Genomic DNA, 18,310 nt, shown 5'->3' with positions numbered 1-18,310 from the left:
GAGCTATTGCTCGCTACTTTTTATTAATAAATGAGTATAAAATATTTTCCATTTTAAAAAATAGAAAGTAAAAGAAGTCTCTATAACTTTTAAGACTCCATTGAAAATTTGAAACAACTCCTTTGTCGGCTTACGTTATCACTCTTATCTAAGCCTAAATACAGCTGTATACGATAAAGCCAATTAATGACAGCAACAAGGATAAGGTTTTCCTTTCAATTGAGTATGAATAAATTACTTGAATTTAATTTATTAAATTAACAATTATCGGATTAAAATTTGACGCATATGTGAGAATGAGAAATGCTACATGCAGTTGATCTTGGTGTTATTTTGATCCTATGAAAATATTATTTTCTATAAAAAAAAAAGAGAAGTTTACCCCACCGGTGTCTCAGAAAAAAAGAAAAAAAAAACATTCACTTAAGATCAAGAGAACATTAGAAGAACACCAAAAAACTGTAGCATTCCTATATGAAAATATACAATGTTATATTAATTCCATTAAAAATACATATAAGAATTAGATAGCCTAAAAACAGATATTATTAATATAATAAATATTGAGTTAGAGGAATTTAAAGATTCAATTTTAGAAAGGAAGGTTTGAGATTCAATATGAAAAGATAATAAAAGGGGCTACTCCTACTCATATTATCATTATTTGATTAAAAATAGAAACAAAAGGAGAGGGAAAAAAAAAGGGACAAACATTGTTCCACACGTTTGCCGCGCTCTTTTATTAGGTACCTGACGGTCCGAGTAAGGGCCACGTAAGCACAGAATATTAAATTAGTTAAAGAAGATCAATAATATATTCCAGCCAGAAAATCCAGATGCTATATTGATACTGTTCGTCTGTTCCAACTAGACTTCTCTTCTTAATTAGAGTCCCTTCCAATCGTCTGAATTGGCCACGTCAGATACAGCTAAGCTTGATCCCCACATGCAAAGTGCAGTCCAATGCAAATTTCTATTATACTATTTATTTTTTGTAGTTTCCACAATCAATGCTATCAAACAAAAGTTGTAAATATCTTGGTAGCTTGCATGTTTACACCCTTGCATGTATAAATACCTTGCACACTTGCGTATCTTTTCTCACACAAACTCTTACTTCTCTTCTTCCTTAATTTCATCTCCTCCTCTAGGGCTAGAGAGAGAGAGAGAGAGAGAGATGGCAATTGGGGAATGTGTAGATGTTGAAAATGGTGAAGTTAATGGCCTTGAAGAGTTGCAAGAGCCTTTCATCCAGCAAGACAAAATAGTTTCCAATGAATCTGATCATAAGAGCGTTGAAAGCGGATCCATTGGGACCGTTTTGCTTAGCACATTTGTTGCTGTTTGTGGATCTTTCGAATTTGGATCTTGTGTAAGTATTGTTTAGCTTATCTCCCTTGTCTTTAAAATCAACAATCGTTCATTGTTTCACAAAGGTTCTTCTGGGTTTACTAAATATACTTCTTTTTTTGTTGTTTCTTTTGGTTTGGAATATTTGAAACAACAAAAATCAACAAAAAAAAAGAAAAAAAAGAAGGGTTTGTTTAGCTTAAGTTATTATTTTGGCAGGTGGGCTATTCAGCACCCACTCAATCTGCTATCAGGGAAGATCTTAAACTCTCTCTGGCCGAGGTTGGATTTCCTTCCTCTTCTTCTTTATATGAATTTATATGAATTGCAACCAATTATATGTCATCTTCTATGTGATGATCATACTACAGTACTCCATGTTTGGCTCCATATTAACTATCGGTGCAATGCTCGGTGCCATCACAAGCGGTCGAGTTGCCGACTTTATTGGTCGAAAAGGGGTATGTTAACGCCATTCAAGCTGTATGAGAATTGTATAGCAGTTTACTCTAAATTTGGAACTGTTGGAACTGTGGGTGTATGGTGGGCTGAACTTTTTGAAAATTTCATGGAAGCAGGCAATGAGGATTTCAGCTGGTTTCTGCATTGTAGGATGGCTTGCTATATATTTCTCCACGGTATGTGCTATTTACATATTTTGATTCTTATTGTAAGAAAGTAAACGTTTTCATATTCTTGCTGAAAGTTCTTGCTCTTTTGTTTTTTCTTTTGCTGTGGCTTTAATATAGGGAGCTTTTCCACTTGACATGGGAAGGCTATTCACAGGATACGGAATTGGAGTTTTCTCTTATGTGGTAGTTATTTGACACCTATATCTTTTGTATTTTGGTATATACATCTGAGTCAGGCTAGCTGTTTGATCTAATGAATTGTTTTTGGAACAAAATGATAATATTTCAAAATTTTAACAATAATTAGCAAAATGGATGAACAGGTGCCAATTTTTATTGCTGAAATAGCTCCAAAGAATCTCCGTGGAGGGCTCACAACATTGAATCAGGTTGAGAATATGAAGATCATTTTTTTGTATGAATCTTGCTCCTTACTGGTTGAAGATTAATTGGCTAATATCTTAATTCTCTTCTCTCCCCCTTCTTGTGCTTGCTCTGCAGCTCATGATTGTCATTGGATCGTCAGTAGCATTCTTAATAGGAACACTCATAACATGGAGAACACTTGCTCTGACTGGTAAGTTCTAAATTTTTAAGTGTTTTACTATATAGTTGGACTTGATTACAAAAGAATGTAATTTTTTTTTTAATATATATATTAAAAAAAAGAAAAGAAAGAAAAAGTATAAAACTTCACTCAAAGAGTGAGTGCTGGTTTTGATTTGAAGGACTTGTGCCATGCATTTTCCTGCTTGTCGGTCTATGCTTTGTCCCGGAGTCTCCCAGATGGCTGGTAAGCATTTAAATAAAATCTAAGCACTCAAAGCTTTTGTTTTCAAATAAGATATGAGATTGAGCAAGAAATGTGACTAAAAAGTCTTACTTTGCAGGCAAAGGTTGGCCATCAAAAAGAATTTCAAGCTGCACTAAAAAGACTTCGTGGCAAAAATGCTGATATTACCTGTGAAGCTGCAGAAATTCAGGTACTTCAATTCCCTTCTGAACACCCATTTGAAGCTTCCTAATATAAATTTGGAATGCCTGAGGAAAACTGACTATGTCTGTTTCTTGGCAGGATTACATTGAAACTCTAAAGAGCCTTCCAAAAGCTAAACTGATGGATTTGTTCCAAAGCAAACATATTCGATCCGTGATTGTAAGCAACTTTCTCATGTTTTCAGAAATTCAGTCTCTATGTTTACTCTTACATTGCTTTTTTTTCTGACTATTTTCAGATTGGGATTGGATTGATGATATGTCAACAATTTGTAGGAATAAATGGAATAGGTTTCTATGCAAGTGAAACCTTTGCATCAGCTGGTAATTCAGGGCTTCCTTGTGTTTTTTTGTCACTGGTCTTTTTTTTGAAACATCTCTTTGAGGGAACTTATTTTCTATTTTTATTGTCTAAAATGCAGGACTTTCTTCAGGAAAAATTGGAACTATAGCTTATGCTTGTGTTCAGGTATTCAATTTCTGCCACTGTCCTCAAATTCATGTCATCCGATTTTCAAATCAAACTCAGATTATCTTAAATTGATTCACAGGTTCCAATAACTTTAGTGGGAGCAATATTAATGGACAAATCTGGAAGAAGGCCACTTATAATGGTAGATAATGCATGTTCTGACATATATATTTCTATAACTTGTGAAATAAATATTGGAAGGGGAGTAGTATTTTGATGCCTTATGAGTAATACAAAATGGTTTTGCATATGTAGACTTCTGCAACCGGGACATTTCTAGGCTGCTTTTTAGCAGGAACTTCATTCATTCTTAAGGTAAATCATCAAAATTATTCTTAAGGTTGTTTGTGTCACATTATGGTCTGGAAAACCTGATTTTGTGGTCTTTATATATGAATCAGAGCCACAGCTTGTTGCTGGAGTGGGTACCAATATTTGCTGTTGCTGGAGTGCTGGTAAATTATCTATGATAACTGCAAATTCAAGATGGATTTTTATTTTATTTTATTGATTTTATTTTATTTATTTATTTATTGTTCTATTGAAATCAGATTTACATAGCATCTTTCTCTATTGGATTGGGATCAGTCCCTTGGTTGATCATGTCTGAGGTAACTTTCAACATTTCAAAGTGAATTTGTGCAAATCTTAGACAGCTTAGGGCTCTATAGTGTTCCCATTTCTTCTACTTTATCCTCTTGGATACCAAAAAGAGAGCAGAGAAATCATTGGGTTTATATGTAACTTGTTCTCTCTCAGATTTTCCCAATAAATGTGAAGGGGGCTGCTGGGAGTTTGGTGGTGCTGGTGAATTGGTTGGGTGCTTGGGCAATTTCCTATACCTTCAACTTTCTTATGAGTTGGAGTGCTTCAGGTAAAGAAAACTTCCCAATTGAGCACAAAACAAGTGCATTGTTTGCATTGTGTTACAAGTACTGACTATCACTTTCTGTTCTTTTCCAGGCACCTTTTTCATCTACTCTGCATTCTCTGTGATGACTGTTCTATTTGTGGCAAAGTTAGTCCCAGAAACCAAAGGAAAAACACTTGAAGAAATTCAGGCATGCATCAACTCATAGGAGGCTACAAAATATTTGATTTTTGTGATCTTTGCTCAAGTATCATCACTATTTGGAGTTGAAAAATTCAAGTCTGACCAGCAAGAAAGATAATAAACTATCTATTTTTATTTATTGTGTACCAAATTCTTTGGCCACCAAATAGGTGAAATTTATGGCCAAATGAAGGATTATTAGATGAGACGGCAATTACATGTGGGTTAGAGAAAAGATGGCAGAGCCTGTGATTGTCAATTGTGAGAAGTACACAAATGTATGAAGAAAACTGGGATTACTACTTTAAATGAGTATATGAAGAGAATTTTCTGTCATTGCTGTGCAAGTCTAATATAAAGTATGTATATAATTAAGGACTAGTTGGAGTGAAAAGTGGTAAAAAAAGGTGGACATTTTTAAAAAATAAAAGTGCTGTGAGAACCCTCTCGGTCGATCGAGTGACGTGCACAATCGACTTAACTTGAGACTGAAAGTTCTTGAGAGCCTTGGTCGAAGCTCGTTCAATGCTCGATCAATCAAGTTTGAGAGAGAATGTTATAGTAAGATATGGTTGATGCTTAATCAACCTATCCCAACCAGTACTATAAAAATAAGGTTTTGTGATTTTCGAGAATCTTCGGGTTCAATAATGGCTTTAGGGTTTAAAGAAGGGTTAGATCCTGACCGTTGAATACGATGTGAGGGTATACGGTCTCGGACCAAGGAAGATTTAATCTAAGAGATAAGCAAAAGTTGTAAGTACAAACTTACTACCCAAACACCTTTTTTTTTTTTTTTTTTAATATATTGCATGATATTATGTATAGATAATAGATATGAACATTTTTTTTTTTTTTGGGTGGAATTGAGCCCTACATGTTTAAATATGTTTATGAATATGAAGTTATGTTGCCATATGATTTACATGCTTTGAATGAAATGAATATTGAAAGAAAAAGGTTTTCAAATGAAAGAAATTTGAGTAAAAGTGTGATTTTACAAAATAGATTGTGAAAATGTGTGTTAACAAACATACCAACTAAGTGAGGGTGATACACTAAACACCCCAATGTTAGAAAGGAGGATAAAAATACTAGCAACCCAATGGTTAAGTGGAGTTTATATACTCAACACCCTGATGCTAGAAATGGGAAGAAAAGACAAACAACCCAAGGGTTAACGGGGGGTAAAACACTTAACAAAATTCAGCTGTTAAGTTGAGTTGATAACACTTAGTACCTCGATGCTTTAAAGGGGAAGAAAATGGTTAGAAACCCTATGATTAAGCGGGGGGGTGATACGCTTAACAAAACAATGAAAGAGATGATTTAATTATTGTTCTATATTACTACATGTTATCAACTACCTTATTCGCATCTCCAAGGAGTAGATCAATCGACTGTAGACCACGTCTCATGAAGTAGAGGTTACTAAGAAAAAAAAAATGCAAAGGCAAAATAGTAGTTTTGGTTTTACTATTATGAAAAATCTCTCTACTACGTATGATTGAGAAAAAGTTACAACACTCGATAAACAAATTTTTATGAAAAGCTATATGTCTTTTTTTCATAAACATTGAGATATTGATAGCCGCTTTGTTAAAGAAGGGGAGATAAAATTCTAAAAATGGGGCTCATTGTTATATGAATACGTAACGAAGATAGAATTTAGGTTCTGAGGGAACCTAGACCTTAGATTTTAAGGGAACCTAAACCTTTTAGATTTTAAGGAAATCTAAAAACCCTTTTTTCAAATACAAGGTTTGAGATTAATTTTCGGATTCCTCCTTTATTGATTGAACGTCCTTAAATAAAAATGCAATGGAAAGATAAAGACACAAAGGAAACGGCTAACAAATGGATGACAATTGAAACTAGCTAAGCCTCTTAAGTAATTAAACTTCTATTATTCTAAGATATTTATTAAACTACTATACTCTAGAATAAGGCAAAGACAAGATAACTTTAAATATTTCAAGAGTTTCATAAGATATGTGCTTGCGATTAGTCTCTCTGTTGTAGAATTCTACTCTCATAACACTCACATCACAGACAAGATCAGTTACTCTATCTTTATGTTTCCTGAGTTGTGGATTCAACTTCCATTAAATTTTATAGATATCGTTAAGGAAGTTGAGGACCAATATGGGTGTCTAGCTGGACTACTACTCATGAGCTTGGTAGGTGGCCTCATCTTTTGTTGGGCTAGTTGTCCATGCAACCTTATGTAAACGCCTTATGTGACACTTTTTAAATTGTACATAGACAATTAATGGTAGCATAAATTTATGTAATGACATTAAGTTTCATATATATATATATATATATATATGAAATCTTTCGCCGCGAGTATAAAAGAAAGTAGTAGTTGAAATAGTTTGGAATTCAATAGTTTTTATTGATGTGTTGGTAAATATATATACATCAAGAGATACGTGAGATTTCACGTAGATATTATCTAACTATATAATCTAGAATTTAAATACAACTATCTATATTTGAAATACAAAATACAATCTAAGTTATCTAATGATTATAAACAATTCAATCTCAAGTAGTTGGAATATGATATGATGTCTCTCTGTCATCACAAGCAGTAGATTTCTTATCCTGTAGCTAGGGACTCTTCACATGAGTCACGTGAGGGTGTAGTGCTAACAGTAGCACCACGTGGATTATGCAAATATTCAATTTATTGACTAATATAAAAGTCGGAGTGTTACAACAACTCATGTTCTTATACCACATGTAAAACAAATTTACATAATATTCAATAAATTCTAAGATCTTAGCTATCATGATTTTCACAGTATTATACATATAAGAGTAATATACTACCCCTATTCCACTGAGTTGATAGGCATTGTCACATTAGCTCAGTAGGATGGGATGCCGATGTAGTATAGAATATTTCTCTACAAATAAAGAAGTATGTATACCAAAAGAAAAATGCTAGGGGTGCCAAATATTTTACCAAAAGATGGGTACGAAGATGATGTGGACCTTATTCATCGGAGATGATTAAAGCAATTAATAAAAAGAAATGCTACAGATACCAATAAATAAACTTTATATCATCTTGATATCATATTTTGGTAAAAGATTTGGTACCAAAATCTGAAACAAGTCCCCAGTTGGTAGATCAATCGGCTGTAGACCATGTCTAATGAAGTGGAGGTCACTAGTTCAAATTTCTCATCCCTTCCTTGTGTGGACATGTCCAAAAAAAAAAAAAATTGTAGCAACAAAATCTTATTTGGTCCTCAAGGGATAGCTCAATCGGCAGTAGACTATTTCTCATGAAGCGGAAGTCACTAGTTCGAATTTCTCTTATTCTTCCCGTGGACATGTCAAAAAAAAAAAAAAAAAAATCTTATTTGAATCTCTATCTCTAAGCTTATCCTCTAATAGTTTTCATGTGTGCCATCTGGCCCATTGAGCTTCATACACAACCAACCCGAAGCCCACCAAACGGTGAGGCCCGGCCATGACTGTCGTGTGGCCGACATCACACGATGGCATGTGATCCACTTTTTCTGTTCTGAGGCTTTCTGATCCCGCGGCCTAGACGCAATGACTGGCGCATGACTTCGCTTGGACGTATATATAAAGAATCTGAATCATTTGCGAGTTTGGTTGTATGTTTTTTTCTATTCAATAGACCGGAAAGGGGGAAATTGGTTTTCTCTGAATGAATCTTTATGGCTGTAAGTTCGTTGAAGAGGTAATAAGCACGAAATTTCCCTCTTGGATTTACTTTTTCCACTCTTCTTTGGTTCCCGAGAAAATGGAGGAAATAGAAACGGAGCTGAATTCTGCGATTCGTGCACTCTTTTTAAAGAAATTATGTTCTAGTCAATGGAAATTTGTTTTTTGTTTTCCTACATTTCTCGGCAACCAAACAGCGGTTACCGAGAGTCGTATGGTTGTCAAATTTTGCAAGTTTAGGGGAGTAAATGGTGCGACTGTAGAGCATCCAAAATTCGATTGTTTCTCTCTTTCCTTGCATCTTGAAGCAATTAAACAACACACTAGGTCAACAAGTGATGGTTTTTCCGAATATTGGTTCGTGATATGTGTTTAATTGTGGTCCGAATGATCAAAATTTGAGGTTTTGGTCTAAACGAAGGCACAGTCTATGTTAATTGTATAGGTGAATGCTTACTTCTGCGTGATCATTTGCTGCATTCAAAGCTTGCAAGTCTGCTCATTGTGTACAGATCTCTGTGTTCAAGATCCTTAGTAGTTGCTTTCAGTGCTGAAAGTCATTTGTGGTTTGATTAACATGATTTAATGTGGTGGTTATCTCTTTTGGGTTCTCTATATGGTTATCGTTCGATAGAATAGAAATGCTGCCTAAGGACTAAAGCATGTCTTGTGTGTAGGATCAAAATGGTCATGACTGAGTTATGGTGAAATGAAGGCCCATACGGTTGGTAAGCATTGGTAGTCAGCGGACTTCGAAATAAATTATATGATGAGTAGGTTTGGCAAAGATACCAGTGGTTGTGATGGTGAGAGTGCCGCCAATGGATCTTCCGCAATTGGAGGACCCAGTAAACCATCAAATTACCTTGATCATGAAATTGCCCAACTCACAAAGCTTAGGTCTATGCCCCAGGGACTTTTGGGCCGGGAGGGACCTGGCAGGTTGAGGTTACCCATTTCAACATTCAAAATGCTGGTTGGCCGCGAAGGTAACCACTCGGGTCGGGGAAGATTCTCATCTGCGGATAGCTGTCATGTATTAAGCCGGTATTTGCCCGTCAATGGAGCTGTTAGGGTTGACCGGATGAAAAGCCGCGCTTATGTTTCTCAGTTTTCAGCTGATGGTTCTCTATTTGTTGCTGGATTTCAGGTTTCCATATGATTTGTCAAACTAGAATTGAATTAATAATATTAGAAGAATCGACTCTAGCTCGTGTAAATTTTGAATTGTTCTGTACTTAATATACTACAAACGTGTATGCAATTTTATCTGTATGATCATTTCCACAATTTTTGTATAACAGGATAGCCACATTAGGATATATAATGTGAACAGGGGATGGAAAGTTCAGAAGGACATTCTAGCAAAAAGTTTGAGATGGACCATTACAGATACATCTCTATCACCAGATCAGCGTTACCTTGTAAGTTTGCAATGATTATTAAAAAAAATAGGCAGCACTTTATTTTACTATTGATAGGATGGAAAAATTTTTAGTTATGCAAGTTTAAAGCTTATTTGAATTTGTGGTTGTTGGTGTCGGATGGAGGTTCCCCTTTTCTACTATTGACGCGGCAGACAAACTTTTCTGTGACCTCTTTCCTGGTTAAGTAAAACGGAAATGGCAGATGTTCATATGTCATCTATGTTCTCATCTCTGGCTTCACTTTTTACTAGTTTTTTTTTCTTTTTGTCTTTTCATGAAACGCCCAAGTTTGTGCAAATCTTGTGCTTCTTGCCTTTCTTTGGAGTAGCTTCAGATGTTGTTTCTGGGATAGTAAAGATAAGATTACCAAAATCTAATGGATTCTTGGCTTGTCTGTTTTATCTATACTCATGATTGGTTGTTCTATTTGCTTCCTGGCCTTCTAGATCGAATGTGTTGTAAGATATTGACAGTTTTGGAATCATGTTTATTTCATTCGTATGCATAATTGTTTTGTTGACTAGGGTTAGTCTGATCCTTTTTTGTTCTATCCTGAATGCAAATCTGCAGGTCTATGCAAGTATGTCACCCATTGTACATGTTGTTAATGTTGGATCCGCTGCAACAGAATCAGTTGCAAACATCACAGTATGTGCTACTAAAAATTCCCTAGTTCTTTTAAGTGTGCCTCTTAATTCCGCACCCCCCCCTCCCCCCCACACACACCTTTTTTTGTTACTTAAGGAATTGGTGTTATGCCTTATGATTGCCAAAGCTCATCTACAAAGTGTTGCTTCACATCTAAAAGCACCCTTTAATTTGCAGGAAATTCATGATGGCTTGGATTTTTCTGTTGATGACAGTGATGATGACTTTGGGATTTTCTCTGTAAAATTTTCAAATGATGGGCGAGAGCTTGTAGCTGCAAGTAGCAATAATTCAATATATGTTTATGATCTTGTGGCAAGGAAACTTAGTCTCCAAATTCCAGCACACATGGTATGATATTTTATTCTTATGATAAGACATTGGTTATTGGACACTTTGAAAATTTTTAAATGTGCCAGGATGTTAATAGGACGCATATTGATGAAATTAGAGTGGGAATTTCACTGAATGAAGCAGAGTTTATTTTCAATCTGAACTTTCAAAAGCAAACCAATGCCGGTTCAATTGTTTATAAATTGTGAGTTTTGGCTTGTTTCTGACAAATTGAAGATAAGATTGAGCTGTTGATTTGAGCTTTAGGATGCAATATCTATTTCTGGTCAGGACAGATGATAAACTCATTACAAGTTGCGGAACACTAATATTTGTCAGAGCAACTCGGTGTGACTGTGATGTAAAATTCCTTGTGTTCCCAATATTGGACGTTGTAACCAAATTTTCTGAAGAAAAGATTTGAAAGTGAGATTGTTTGGACTTCATACTAATGGAGCCATTGCATATTCAAAGTTTTTAGTCCAACTTACTTTTGTTTCCCTTTCAAATTTTGTATGCAAAGAACCATGATGCTTTCCTTTGGATGAGCTTTGGCAATTTGTCATGTGCAAGTGGGAAATAGTATATGATTACTGATTTACTGTGCCTGAAATACCTTGTACCCACTTCTAGAATTAGAGGCATTAACATGTGATTTTTGTTTCCTGTTGCAGTCTGATGTTAACACAGTGTGCTTTGCGGATGAAACTGGCCATCTCTTATATTCTGGAAGTGATGATAATCTCTGTAAGGTAGATTTACGCTTTTTTCTTGTTGAGAATCACCTAATAACCTTGACTTGATGTGCGGTTTAGGTGCTTTCTCTAACAAATAATAATGAGGACCAGCAGCTTCTTAGAGAAGCCTAATTCCATCCATGCTTCTGTTTTGTTTACGAGTTTTCAGGCAAAATTTCTATTTTAAGGGTCACTCGGTGTTATTTCTGTCTGCCTTTATGATGAACATGAAATAAATTGACTATTCACTTATGAATTAGGAGGTTGTGCCAACGAATTTTTTGATCCAAGTATCATTGCATTCTCTGAAAAAATATGAATTTTCTGTGGGTGATATTTTGAGTTTTGTTCACTCTTTGAGTTCCATTATTAAATTTCTGCATGAGTTTTTTGATTGCTGGCTGAGATTAATAAAGCAGTAGTTTTACCCTCAGCTAATGACCTTAATTGGTGAAGAAGTTTTGGGCATATATATTACCTTCTACAGGTTTGGGACAGGCGCTGCTTTATCACGAAAGGACAACCAGCTGGAGTCTTGATGGGACATCTTGAAGGCATAACATTCATTGACAGTCGTGGAGATGGGCGTTATCTTATTTCAAATGGAAAAGACCAGACCATCAAACTCTGGGATATACGAAAAATGTCCTCTAATGCCATGCAGTATGTCTGAATTATTGGTTCTCCTCTGCCCATGCTTGCTTGTTCTTTTTCATGTTTCCTTTTACTTTATGGTTTAATCTTCCCTTAATGCTTTGTTACTTTTTCCCTCCGTGACTGCTAATATTGCTTACATAATAGAAGAAAGGAGTTGAGCCCCATATCCAATAACCTCTATGGTTTTCAGCATTAGCTAGTCAACTTAATTTGCTTAATTCTTACATAATGCATCGCTCATGTTGTTTTTATGAAGAAATGAGCTATTAGCTAGGTCATGTGGTCAATGTAATCCAATAGCAAGAACATATTTTTGAGAGTGATACTTTCTCTCTCGTAGCAACCCTGAGACTACCACTGGCTAGCTATGCCATTTTCATCCACGCATTGTCACCTAATCTTGGTATGATTAAAAGTCTAATAAAACTTTTAGCCACTGCACCAGAGTGCTCGTGAATAAATTCTTGAATGTTTAACTATGATCCTAAGACTCGTCTCATATTTCGGATTTAGTGTCGGAAACTTGCAAATACAATGATCATGTCCACCCATGTTCGACCCTTGTTGCAATGTAATTCTCCATCTTTTTGGCTCAAGTACTGCAAAGTTCTGAGGTTATTTAGCAGAATTTTCAAAAATTAAAAAATTATATATTTTTTTGTTATCATTATTAATTTTACTATATTTGATTCTTATACATACAACAATGTTGAAAACAGAGATAAATGCATATGCTTTCATATAGTCAAGAAGACATGTTTGGTGTTGAGACACAACACTTGTTCTTGTCCACAAATCACATTCATTCGGATCCTCTGCCTTTCCTTTTGCTCTTGACACTATTTACTTCAGTTTTGTTTCTGTTGTAATTCCATGTGAAAGGATGTATATGTGCCTTCCACTAATACGTGGAAAAGACATGACTGGTCTTGTTGTGATAAGACGTCAAGATGCACCATTAGCTGTTTATTTTTTGCTGCTCATCATGATGGCGTGCAGGCTATAAATACTACTTGGCCATTGTAAGACACTCATCTGTCCATCTAGGATTTATTTTTTGAAAACCCCGTAATTCATGGTATTTAATTAATGCATTGACACTTCACCTATATCAGTTTTGTTTTTCACATTGTCCTCCCACTGTTTGAGGTCTAATGTGGGAAGAGGAATTATGTAAATTCTGGAATCATGGCGAGGGATGATGGGATTTAGGGAGAAAACTTCATGCCTTGGCTCCTATCATAGGCAAACATTATGAAACAAGAAAAAGTGGAAAGAAGAACCATCTTTGTGGGTCAAAAGGATTATAGTACCAGTAGTTTGTCCATGGTGGAATATAATATTCTTATTTCATTTGTATTGGATCTTTTCAACATTTTATCATGTTTATGACATTTTGAGAGCATGTGGTTCTATGCTGCAATTCTTCTTCTTTTTGTCCCATTTCTTTTGTGCATGCAACCACTTGTTTTATGACTCTTTTGAGTCAGAATTAACATGTTATGTGAAATGACTTAGTTATAAGTTAAAACTCACTGGGTGTGACAAATGAGTCCATTCTAGTTGCTCTAAGTGTGGCCTTTACTCTGCAAGTCTAAATTAATTCGCATTACATATCGATGCTAATTTGTATCCTTCAACTGGCAGTCCTAGGCTTAGAGAGGGCAACTGGGATTACAGATGGATGGAGTACCCACCTCATGCAAGAACTCAGAAGCATCCTCATGATCAGTCATTGGCAACATATAGAGGCCATTCAGTCTTACGCACTCTAATTCGTTGTTATTTCTCTCCTGTGTATAGGTAATCTAATAGTGGTGTATTCTAGTAGTATTAGTTTGCTTTATTGACATGTTTATTTATGGTGGCCCCCAAGATGTATATTGATTTTGCTGAAACTTTTAGAGTGAGTTATTTATGCTGGAAAAGTGGGGGGAGGGGGGACAGCAAACCTTGATGTTATACCCACACCGCGGAATCTATTAGCTGTTACAATTTGTCATGACTTGACTGGGCTATAAGCTCACGACTGTCTGAATTTCTATTGATTGGGTATATGTTTCACTGTCACTTTTTTGTAAATTTGTTTTGTTGTATCTCGTGTTTTGTTGCTATCTCTGGAAGCAAAGCTTGATCTGGGTCAAATGTTTTGATCCAGGATGCCGCCATCTCCATGGTCTGGGTTTACTGGTCAACCCTAACTTGAGTTGAGCTGGAAACCTGAGTGGTTTGTTCTACCCAAAATTGAGGGTGGTTGAAATTGGTCCAACCCTTTATCAACGTTAACTGTTTAAGAATTCTGTGAAGTTAATATTTCAGATTGTATTTAGTTTCTAGTCAGCAAAGGAATTGTCCCAGCCCACATCAACAATTGGCCTGGCTTTTGGGCATTAGTTTCAACTTGATAATGAAATCTAGTTTTGGGGCATTCTGTATCCAACTTACAGTACTGATAGTAACTGGAATTTCGAATAATATTTCTCATTATGTGTATGGCTTTTTTCAGCACTGGTCAGAAGTACATCTACACTGGATCTAGTGATTCTTCTGTTTATATTTATGATCTGGTATGTACATTATTTCTTTCTATTCCCCCTCCCCTCCTTAATCAATATCATGTTTCGCTTGTGACATTCCATTTAGAGGTAATGCTGTGGTTGAGGGAACTGCAAAATGTCATCCTTTTTTTTTTAGTCTTGTCCATCGGATACATATTTAAAGGATAGAGTTCTGTTATATCTTTGGTTGTTTTGGAGATTTTTTTATAACAAGATGTACTCATTCAAAGTTAAAACTAGATGATGATCTGCCTTTGATGGGTAGGAGATATTAGTTGCCATTTATTGCATTGTGCGCATGGACAAAAGGTGGTTGCATTTGTTGATACCCAGTGGAAAACATGGTAAAATCCTGGTGAAATGAGTCTTGAGCTGATCAGGTTATGAGTGTTATATGCAATCCCCTTGTGCCTAAATAAAATTGGCCTCCGTCTTCCTGTGTATTCCATGTGAAATTAGCCTGTGGGCAGTTTTGGAATGCCTTTCATAATGTCCGATTATGGTAGAACTATCCAGTATGAGAGCTTTTGGTGGCAGGGGAATTATTGTGGTTGCATAGGTCAATGAAGAAGGCAGGTCTCTTCATTTGCAAGAAACACTTTTTGTTCTGCAACTTAATTTATCTTGGCCTACCCTCTCTGTTTCTTTGAGATAGAGGGAGAGAGATGTGGTTGTTGATTTGACATAGCTCAGCCATGGTGAGAAAAGAAGGGCTGAACTGCAGCAGTAAACAGCGTCGGTTGGCACAAGCAATGGGGCTTTCATCATCAGTGATAACCTCAGAGAAGCTCCGGGTGTGACCCTACAGATATGAAAAACCAATCTCCCTGGACTCCTGCATTTTCAAGGATTAGATCCTGAGAAATCTATTGCGAGTGCAATGCTAATTATTCACATTGTACCCAACTTTAGGTTGCCCACTTATTACCGTTACAAAGTCCGGTAACAGGTCAAGTAACAGTCTAGATTATCATGTTCACAATCTATTTTTATGCCATACCTTTTTTACCATGTTGGTTAAGAACAACATGCTACCTTAAATCACTGGTAAGTTTATTGTTCTTTCTAGGTGAGTGGAGCTCAAGTTGCAAGACTCGACTATCATGAAGCACCTGTAAGAGATTGTAGTTGGCACCCTTTATACCCTACGATGATCAGTTCTTCTTGGGATGGTGACATTGCCAAATGGGAGTTTCCAGGAAGCGGCGGTAGACAGACTCGGTCAAAGCATAGGAGATGTCCATGGAGAAATTTCTATTGAAAATAGCTCATTTTTTTACACGCACAAGTTACTTTGTTACTTGTTATATTTTAATTAGTATGCAAGTTACCCTTTTGTTAGCTAGACAGCTGAAGGAGTACAGTCACTGCAATATGATTCATAGTAATTTGGTGTATATGCTTTTATTATTATGGCTGTACATAAGTCTTAATAAATGTGTAAAATGTTTTTTGTTGGGCATGCCCAGTAACAGCTTAGCTTAGTCCAACACAGATGTAATTGTAAGAATTGGACAGATTATGAACTAGTAGCTTATTCAGAGGTGGTCCTCCTAATGAGCATGTAAGCTGTATTGGAAACAATTACTAAAGGTAAAGGTGCCTGTTTTGTTGTAAATAGATTGAGCTGTCTGAATTTCACAAAAATTCAAACAGTTTAAGAGCGGGGGTTTCGCGGCCTACTTGCTTCGGGTAGGTGGATTATGCATTCAAGGCTGCCCGGGGACAGGTGAGCTCTACAGTTGGTAATCCTCGTGTGTTGTAAGTTGAAGTTGATAAATTATCAATTGACGCTTAATCGCTTATCAATGTTTGATGATGATAGCGAAGCAGATTTGGTTGGATTGGCATTGCCAGAGCTTGTTTGCATGGATTCATCTTAAATTTTCACTAAATGTTGTAAGGTCGTACCATTTTAATATATGGAGATGATTAGACACCAAAAGCATTAGAAAGATTTTATCCAACCACTCAAACTAAATACTTTCATAAACTTGGCATTTTCCAGCTTAAATTATTCTTAAAAAAAAAAAAAAAAATTCCTTTATTTTCCTATTGCTTCCTTCTTATTCTCCGAGGTTATTAAAACAATCCTCGTATAAAGATCAATTTATCTTTTTTTCTTTTACCTAAAAAGAATATATTATCTTCGTACTTAGAATTACTTTGACATGTCTATATATGTCATATCAATCTCGCATTAGAATTTTTGAATTCCAATGATAACTTTAGATATGACTATCGAATAAGAGTAGTGTTTGTGAGAATATTGGCGTGCATGAATAGTGTGCACGCCAGTGTTCATATATTATTATTATTTTTTAAATAGTAATGAAAAAAGAATATATATGAACATTGGCGTCACACTGTTTATGCACGCCAGTGTTCTTATAAACACTACTCATCGAATAATATCAATTAATAATATGACTATGGAATAATAATAATAATATCATTTATATATATATTAGTTGTAACATCAATTAGAAAATATGTCCGAAATATTTGTAAAAAGATAAAGTACCCTTAGTTAATCTCTTTTTTTTTTTCACCAAAACAATTTTAAACGTTATTTTTCGAAAAGAACGTGCCAACACGTAAAGCAGATAGCGGGGATGATAAATACATCACATAAAATTACAAAAAATAAAAATCATATAAAGGATCACTTTTGTCGGTGTGTGTATGTGTCACTCTCTCTTTCCCCCTCTCAAATCCTAAGTCTCGAAACCTCACACGCACAAACACAAATCTCTCTTATCGCTCTGCCCCCACACGAAACAGAGAGAGAGAGAGAGAGAGAGAAGGCAATCGCATTCGCGGAGAATGGCATCACCAATAGCTAGGGTTTCGTTCCGCATAATCATGGCCGTCCTCTTACTCCTCGCCCTCTTCTACGTCGGCCGCCCTCTCTACTGGAAGATCTCCGCCACCATCCACGACATCCGCAACAACAAACAGACCGTCAAGCAAGGTATGCAATCTCTCTCTCTCTCTCTCTCTCATTCTTAACCAGCATTTTTCCTTTGTATTGCCTAAAACGCTTCGTTTTGGTGGTGCTTGGTCCCAGGCCTTTCCCAGATCGTTCTGGAAGCCCAGAAAACCGTCGGCTGGTACCACGACGAGTCGGACTCGGGCGCCGCCACGACTCGTCGTTTTCTGCGTAAGCTTTTGTGAAAAAAAAATATCGAATGCCTTTGTGTTCATAACGGTAGATCTGGTGGTAACACTAGGAGGGGCTCTTAAAAGCACTGTAATATTTCTGTTATGAGCGTATAATAATAGAATTTGTAACGGTGGATATGGATCGAGGGCTTATTTTTCAAATTTTGTAGAATGGAGGGGTCCATAAATTAATAATGTGATCGCTGATATGAGATTTGGTCGAAAATTTCACCTGATCTGGTGGTGAAAATAGCCATTGTTGCTTGCTTTGTGGCAAATTAAGTTTACCATTCTTATTTATTGAGAAAATAGATATGAAGCAGTTAAATTGAACTTATATTAATGATTAGGGTTTTGAGAACTTCCTAGAAAAATTCTAGATGATTTATTTTCTTGTGCAGATCATCACCCATTACTTTAAATTTAACTGATTTGTTAAGATACAATGAATTATAGAAAGATTAATTATCCTCTACAGGTAGTAAATGCTAATATGGAAAAACATTAATATCGATTTAAATAATAAATCGAAAGCACTTTGACCCTTGAATCCATTGGGAGGTTAGCCTACTT

General features: G+C 35.8%; 3 protein-coding genes and 1 non-coding gene across 4 annotated transcripts; 3 read left to right on the top strand and 1 right to left on the bottom strand.

Annotated features, from left to right (window-relative positions):
- The first annotated feature begins 1,102 nt into the window (after positions 1 to 1,102).
- Positions 1,103 to 4,840, top strand: LOC132180468 (sugar transporter ERD6-like 16). Its single transcript, XM_059593309.1, has 18 exons — positions 1,103 to 1,372; positions 1,570 to 1,632; positions 1,722 to 1,811; positions 1,929 to 1,988; positions 2,100 to 2,165; positions 2,306 to 2,371; positions 2,484 to 2,559; positions 2,711 to 2,775; positions 2,873 to 2,965; positions 3,058 to 3,138; positions 3,218 to 3,302; positions 3,401 to 3,447; positions 3,530 to 3,592; positions 3,706 to 3,765; positions 3,852 to 3,905; positions 4,002 to 4,061; positions 4,210 to 4,324; positions 4,414 to 4,840. The coding sequence occupies exons 1-18, from the start codon at positions 1,178 to 1,180 to the stop codon at positions 4,527 to 4,529; spliced, it is 1,455 nt and encodes a 484-aa protein (XP_059449292.1). The 5' UTR covers positions 1,103 to 1,177; the 3' UTR covers positions 4,530 to 4,840.
- Positions 4,841 to 8,142: 3,302 nt separating this feature from the next.
- LOC132182485 (LEC14B homolog) lies at positions 8,143 to 16,192 on the top strand. The gene is made up of 10 exons (XM_059595745.1): positions 8,143 to 8,228; positions 8,890 to 9,362; positions 9,517 to 9,636; positions 10,210 to 10,287; positions 10,465 to 10,638; positions 11,295 to 11,372; positions 11,845 to 12,020; positions 13,662 to 13,817; positions 14,521 to 14,581; positions 15,642 to 16,192. Exons 2-10 carry the CDS (start codon positions 8,979 to 8,981, stop codon positions 15,831 to 15,833), a joined length of 1,419 nt encoding a protein of 472 aa, XP_059451728.1. The 5' UTR covers positions 8,143 to 8,228; positions 8,890 to 8,978; the 3' UTR covers positions 15,834 to 16,192.
- On the bottom strand, positions 15,236 to 15,380 carry LOC132168346 (small nucleolar RNA snoR134). The gene has a single exon (XR_009438860.1). It is a non-coding gene; the product is annotated as a small nucleolar RNA snoR134 (small nucleolar RNA).
- Positions 16,193 to 17,261: 1,069 nt separating the features above from the next.
- On the top strand, positions 17,262 to 17,973 carry LOC132167181 (uncharacterized). Its single transcript, XM_059578088.1, has 2 exons — positions 17,262 to 17,546; positions 17,643 to 17,973. Exons 1-2 carry the CDS (start codon positions 17,399 to 17,401, stop codon positions 17,747 to 17,749), a joined length of 255 nt encoding a protein of 84 aa, XP_059434071.1. The 5' UTR covers positions 17,262 to 17,398; the 3' UTR covers positions 17,750 to 17,973.
- Positions 17,974 to 18,310: the final 337 nt, after the last annotated feature.

This window comes from Corylus avellana, chromosome ca1 (genome assembly GCF_901000735.1).
Source record: "Corylus avellana chromosome ca1, CavTom2PMs-1.0".
Lineage (NCBI taxonomy): Eukaryota > Viridiplantae > Streptophyta > Magnoliopsida > Fagales > Betulaceae > Corylus > Corylus avellana.
This window is presented reverse-complemented; position numbering and strand designations above follow the sequence as displayed.

What these genes read in the sequence shown, in the direction of transcription:
- LOC132180468 (XM_059593309.1), top strand. Translation starts at nt 1,178, where the DNA reads ATGGCAATTGGGGAATGTGTAGATGTTGAAAATGGTGAAGTTAATGGC. An exon ending in ACTTTATTGGTCGAAAAGGG is followed by an intron (nt 1,812 to 1,928) that starts GTATGTTAACGC and finishes TCATGGAAGCAG; the next exon opens with GCAATGAGGATTTCAGCTGG. An exon ending in CTTGGTTGATCATGTCTGAG is followed by an intron (nt 4,062 to 4,209) that starts GTAACTTTCAAC and finishes GTTCTCTCTCAG; the next exon opens with ATTTTCCCAATAAATGTGAA.
- LOC132182485 (XM_059595745.1), top strand. Translation starts at nt 8,979, where the DNA reads ATGATGAGTAGGTTTGGCAAAGATACCAGTGGTTGTGATGGTGAGAGT. An exon ending in TATTTGTTGCTGGATTTCAG is followed by an intron (nt 9,363 to 9,516) that starts GTTTCCATATGA and finishes TTTGTATAACAG; the next exon opens with GATAGCCACATTAGGATATA. An exon ending in GTGATGATAATCTCTGTAAG is followed by an intron (nt 11,373 to 11,844) that starts GTAGATTTACGC and finishes TACCTTCTACAG; the next exon opens with GTTTGGGACAGGCGCTGCTT.
- LOC132167181 (XM_059578088.1), top strand. Translation starts at nt 17,399, where the DNA reads ATGGCATCACCAATAGCTAGGGTTTCGTTCCGCATAATCATGGCCGTC. An exon ending in CAAACAGACCGTCAAGCAAG is followed by an intron (nt 17,547 to 17,642) that starts GTATGCAATCTC and finishes GCTTGGTCCCAG; the next exon opens with GCCTTTCCCAGATCGTTCTG.